The sequence below is a fragment of the Balaenoptera musculus genome, chromosome 17 (genome assembly GCF_009873245.2).
Source record: "Balaenoptera musculus isolate JJ_BM4_2016_0621 chromosome 17, mBalMus1.pri.v3, whole genome shotgun sequence".
Lineage (NCBI taxonomy): Eukaryota > Metazoa > Chordata > Mammalia > Artiodactyla > Balaenopteridae > Balaenoptera > Balaenoptera musculus.
Genome location: NC_045801.1, coordinates 69870892 through 69877141, shown reverse-complemented (window position 1 = coordinate 69877141; position 6250 = coordinate 69870892). Strand labels below are relative to the sequence as shown.

Sequence of the window (6250 nt, the reverse complement as noted above, 5' to 3'; positions counted from 1 at the left end):
GGATGGCAAAAAGCCTGTGAAAGGTGTGTTAATAAACCAGTTACTGCTCAAGACAACTGGAGCTCAACACCTATGGGAACCCTTAGAGGAACACAGAAACGTGCCTCAAGATTGTCCTACACAGACTTCCCTGGTGGTCCAGTGGTTAAGACTTCACCTTGCAATGCAGGGGGTGCAGATTCGATCCCTGGTCGGGGAGCTAAGATCCCACATGCCTCGTGGCCAAAAAACCAAAACATAAAACAGAAGCAATATTGTAACAAATTCGATAAAGACTTTTAAAAATGGTCCACATAAAAAAAATCTTAAAAAAAAAAAAGATGGTCCTACATAAGGACGGGAAGACTGGAGCACTGACCCACCTACTCCCTTGCCCCGCTGTTTGAGGGTTGCCCCGAAGGTGTTTACTTCACTTCTGCATTTCAGATGATTGGGCTTTAGAGAAAGCTTCCAAGGATGCAAAGCAGAGAGACGGAGTGGTTATACCTGATAGGGGAGCCAGTGCATGAAGCTATCTGCCACCCCTGTCCTGAAACTAGGCTACCCGAGGAGATGAGGTGTGGAGCTCTGCCCAAGCGTGCCAGGTCTGCCCACTCGATAGTCTGTCAAGGACGAGGCCTAAGTTTTGTCATCTCCATTTTTAATTCATACCAATAACCAGAAATATGATTTTAGTAGACCCCAGGAAAAATAGATTAATGGCCTCTCTGTTCTCTCTTTCCTGGCTATGAAGATGAAATAAAACATTCTATTTCAAAATAGCCACTCGTTGAAAGATAGGCCAGTTAAGACTGTACCAACAGAATGCAATTACCTTTTGAACAGTGTAGATGATAGAAACTGTTTCCTTTACATCCACTATTCTCTTACCCTGCAAATATCAAACACTGAGACCATCTTCTTGCTGTCCAAAGATACTGGACACTCAATTCACCAAGAGTTTCCACTTGTGGAAAGTGGAGATCACACCAAGACAGGCCTCCTTTACCCAGTTTAGAAGAAGGTTTATGGTCCCACTTTCTAGTCCTACCTTAGTCATCGTGGTAAAACGCTTTCCTTTTGAAAACTAATCTCTGACTCAGAACAGAACATGGCGATCAGCATTTGCAGACACAGGAGGGGAAAAGCCAGTTTTACACATAATATACATTGCTGCTGTTTTCAGCAGTTCATTTTCATTTTAAATTCTATTGGAAAACCATATATGTCTTATTTCTGCTTGGGGTTGATTTCAAAGGGTGGGGCTGGGATTAGAGACACTGGGAAAAGATGACATGTCCTTTTGCACAAAAACAGTGCAGTTAAAATTGTATCATATTCCTGTGATAAACTGATACACCTTGAGCTCAGTGCGGTCAAGTTTTACATGCCTGAGCTGACATGCCAATCTGCCAACAGTCATATGGTTCTCATATGGTGACACTCCACAGATGCCAACAGAATGTGAGAAGTTTCTGGCTCATTTCCTTTGATTTTGAGTGCCATGTTGCCTGTACACATGCACAGCACATACGTGTGCACACACTTGCACACACACACACACCTTTGTCATATTATAATGGCACTGCTATAATCCACTCAATCCCAGTAGGTCCATTAAAATAACCTTATTCCTGCCTCTGTAGAAATTCATAATAATTCATCAATTAACATTTAACATTGAGGTCATTTTCAAAAGTTCAAGCTGAATAAGAGTTTTCTTGCAAGTCTACATAGATTGTTTTGAGCAAAAAAAATTTTTTGAATGTTTTAGATTAGGGCTCATTTTTCACCTTTGTCATTATTTTTTTAAAGTTTGGTTTCCCTGAAATGGATATTGTAGCAAATATTCTATACTGAAAATATTTTTATGTATGAGTAAAAGCATACAACTGCAAAAAATTAAACAATTTTGTTTTTCCCATCTCAAAAATGATATGTGCCACTGTGTTTAAAGAATCTATTGCTTTAGCTATTGTGTAATATCACTACATAATTTCACATAATAAAAAATTAATTCTTTAAATGTTTAAAAAATTTATTAAATGTGTTTCCTCATTAGATCTATTAAATCACTGAGTTTACACCATGAATATTTCAACAGTTCACTCTTTTAAATCAACTCTATTTACATAGAAATTCTTTGCTATTACTTTGCAATTGGTACTGAGCAAAGTAAATGGAAAATGAAATCAAAGTGACACATTCAAATAGTTATGACAAATGCAATTGTATACACAAATGATCCACACTTCTAGCCAAATTTTATCCTCAACCCCCAGCTTTGAGCAAGAAAGGCAGGTCTGTTTCAACTCTGTATTTCCTTTATTCAAACCTTAATGGCACACAAATATTTATAATTTAATGCATACAGTATTTAAAAATATAAATACAATATGGTCTACCTTTATCTTCTAGACTCTTATATGGAGTGAGCTCTTTAGGCATACTGTATATAAAATGGATGGCAGATGGCAATTGGATAAAACTAATATACTGTCTGGCTCACAAATGAAGAAAAGTATCTAATGAGTACTATCTTCCATCCCCTCCCTAAGGATGTTGCCATTACAGAAGATATGATTTCAATAAATATAATGAATTATTTTCATTATAAACACACCATTGCCAATTTTTTTTTCACAAAGCAATGTTTACATAAATATACCCCAAAAGCAAGGAGAAATACATTCAAATTTAAATTGAATTCACTCTGAAGCCTATAGGCACACTGATCTTTTAGGAAACTTTCCTTTAATGTTCAAATAAATGAGCATCTGCAAATTAGATCAAAACATCTATAATCTCTTAAGAGGCAAAAAAAGACTCTAACTCTTTTTGAGTTTTTTGATGCAGGTCATAATTTTGACAGAACACCAAGCTCCAATTTCTGAGTAACGCAAGTTAAAATATAGCAATAGCAAGTCCATTGTTATACAGTGTTAAATTATTATAAAAATTCTTATATCTTAGAAAGAAGAGTTTAGTCATGTTCCCGTTTTCTTATTCCTACACAAGAGAAAGAAGGTAACATGGCTATCTACACATCATTCCTCCACTCATTTTAAGCTTGTCCTCTACAGAATGGTCAGTTTATAAACAATATATTTTGAGAAGAATTCTCTTCAGGCTGATTACAGTAAAGGATATGGTGAAGATAAGGACATGACATGAATTTTTCAAGCAGTTAAATTTAATTTAGCAAGAAAATACTGAGTAGCCACTAGAGGCCAAGCAATTATTAGAGGTTGAAATACAAAGATGAACAAGACACAAAACGTGTTCTTAAAGAACTCACACTTATCCTCTCTCTTTTGAAATTGTTAATGAACAGTGCTTGGATAAAGGATAGAGAGGAGGAGGAATACAGAACAAAGGAGAACTCTGCTGCGTACACATTAAAACCAGCTCCTAATCTCTTCTAGTAGAAGAAACCGCACTGCACACAGGGGCTCAGAGCTTTAACTCACACGCTCTCTTTGTCCATTATTATATGTTAGGTAACGTTTCATAGACTCATTCCTAAATAATTCGGACTATTTGGAAATCTATATCAAGTCTAGACTGAGATTAAACTTCTTTTAGCACACTCTTCATGGATGGAGTACTGCAAATTCTATAAACAAAATTATAATGGGATTATTAGCAAGTTCTTAGAGGACAAACATTTCAAGCACCTGAGAAACATTTTGCCTTCAGGCGATTGATAAATTCCTTTCCAAACAGTCTTATTCAACAAAACAGACCTCTGAAGAAACTCTATTATATGAGAAATCATGAGTCTGGACCTTAATGATTAGATAAAATTTTCTGAAAAAAAATTCAGTAATTTTCCCCCTTAATTGTCAGAATTTTTTTTTTCCCCTTTTTGGCTTTGGCTTCTCTAAATGAATGAGGCTTTATTGTAAATGAAGATTAAGATTGTTCTCTTCTCCACATTAAATGGTTAATTAAATAGGACTGTCTCAGTATTTCTAAAGGTAACTTCTCTGAGGGAAAAGGGCACTTGGTACCAAGTAGGAAGCCAGTCATGGGGTTTTGACTCCCAGTTCCATCATTTACAATTGCTGTCACCTGGGGCAAGTTACTTAATCTCTCAACCTTGATTTTCTTTTTTTTTTTTTTTTTTGACAGTAATTTAAAGTTTATTCCAGCTATAATGCAGGTTATTCTGACTTTAAGGTAGCATCACATGGCATATTTCTGAGTCCATTCCCGAGATATTCTGTTGTACTTATCTCTGTCTGTTTTATAGATCCATGCAATCTCTGGCACTAGGGGGTCATCTGGGTTTGGATCACATAGCAGTGAACAAATGGATAAAAGAACTTTAGAAATAGTTAAAGCAGGAGACCACTGTGATCTTAGAATATCGAGACAAATGCTGCCATTACTGTTAATATTTGGATGATAAATTCTTGTTGTAAATGCAACCTTAGGTGGTTTGAAGGGGTAGTCTGTAGGAAAATGAATTGTCAAAAAGAACACACCGCCTTGATATGGGCTGTCATTAGGTCCCATAATTGTGGCTTGCCAATGAAACATATCATCCCCAACTGGACCTGCAGAACATTGTGCTGGAGGGTCACGGGCCAAATCACTAAGTTCCTTATTAATCCGTTTCAGCGCCATAGTCTGTGCTTTTCGTCTGGCTCCTCACTATCTCGGTGTGTGTTCAAAGTTCCGGCCGAAACTCTTGATTATCCCGGCGGCTGGGAAGGATTGTCTCTTGGTCTCACACCGGCTCTGCCAGACACAGGCGCAGAGGGGCCGGGGCCTCCCTCAAGCTGCGGCCTCGGCCTCCTCCCCGCGCGGCAGCTAGTGCCTCCCCGGCCCTACGGGGCTCACACGCACGACCTCAACCTTGATTTTCTTATCCATAAAATAGGGTGATAACAATTTTTATCAAACATACTTGTTTTGAGGATTAAATGAAAGCATGCATGCTAGCTCCTACAATAGTGGATACATTTGCTAATGTTCTTCATTTGTTTTCCTATTGAGACACTCATTTTTACACTAATAATTCATAAAAACTCTTTACATACTAACCGCTTAATCTTGCCATGTATAAACTGCAAGCATTTTCCTCATTTTGGTCTGTCTACTCTTGAACTACACTGTTAACAAGTGTATCTTTACAATATTATTTTAAAATTTCAACTGGCAAAGTAATCATTTTGCACATACAACAATAGGAAAATTTGTGACTTTATTGTAGTTGTTACATTCAGTTTATAGATGATATATGGATAGTTAATATATTTACAATACTGAGTTTTCTCTTCTCAGAGTATATTTTTGTTTTCTTTCTTTATGTGTTTTCTTTTATGTACCTCAATTACTATACTGAAGTTTTCTTCAGAGAAGACTGGAATATTGTTGAATTTTTTGCAAGATATTTAATATTTTTGGTTGCTAATATGAATGGGGTTTTTAGTCCTCTATACTACTGTGATTTAAACATGTTGGTGTGTATGGAATTAGCTGATATATATATATATGTGTGTGTGTGTATGCATATTTTTTTCCTAACCCATCATTATATTGAATTTATTGGATGAATTATATTGAATTTCCTTTTAAATGCTATTAGTGTTTTCAGTAACTCTTTGACTATCCAGATAGGTCAGATATATCATCTACAATTAATAGTATATGTGTTTCTTTTTTATTTTATTTTTATCATTCGTTCTCCCTATTAAGCATCTTCTTGTCTTCATTTTTATCTGTTTTTTTGCTCTATTCTGGAAGACTTAATCAAGCTGAATTTCACCCTGATAAAATGTTAGGGAGAGTCAATTCTGGTCTTCACTACTTCAACTTTGGTGTATTTCTGCTGCTTTCAGTTTCCATACAGTCTCTCCTTGGGGTCACTTTTGCAACGTGTTCATCTAGCTCCCTTTTTGGTTCTGCTCATTTTAGTGCATTCTCATGTCAGTTCGCTGTCCTATCGTCTCATCTTGCATTTCTCATTTTAAAAGGATCGTGCTTTCTTGAATTTAATTAAGTGCACACAGTAGATGGACTCTAAACATTACATGTTTCTCATTGTGCATGTGTCTGAAAGTGTTCTTCTTTGATTCCTAAGCACCATGTTTTATCTCTTTGTGTTGCTGAGTCTTTTTGTAGACCCAGTTTCTCAGTGTGTATGTGTGTGCATGTGTGTGCACACGTATATTTAGCCGATTGTTCGGTTTTGAATATTGAGCATGTCGTGAGCGCTGTCTCTTGGTCTAGTATTACATAGCAAGAGCGTGGTGAAGGTCTC

The 6250-nt window shown here is 36.6% G+C and overlaps 1 protein-coding gene across 1 annotated transcript; it reads right to left on the bottom strand.

The window, feature by feature from the left end:
• Positions 1 to 4111: 4111 nt before the first annotated feature.
• On the bottom strand, positions 4112 to 4830 carry LOC118883223 (ubiquitin-conjugating enzyme E2 D3-like). The gene has a single exon (XM_036829786.1). It carries the CDS (start codon positions 4609 to 4611, stop codon positions 4168 to 4170), a length of 444 nt encoding a protein of 147 aa, XP_036685681.1. The 5' UTR covers positions 4612 to 4830; the 3' UTR covers positions 4112 to 4167.
• Between the last annotated feature and the right edge of the window lie 1420 nt (positions 4831 to 6250).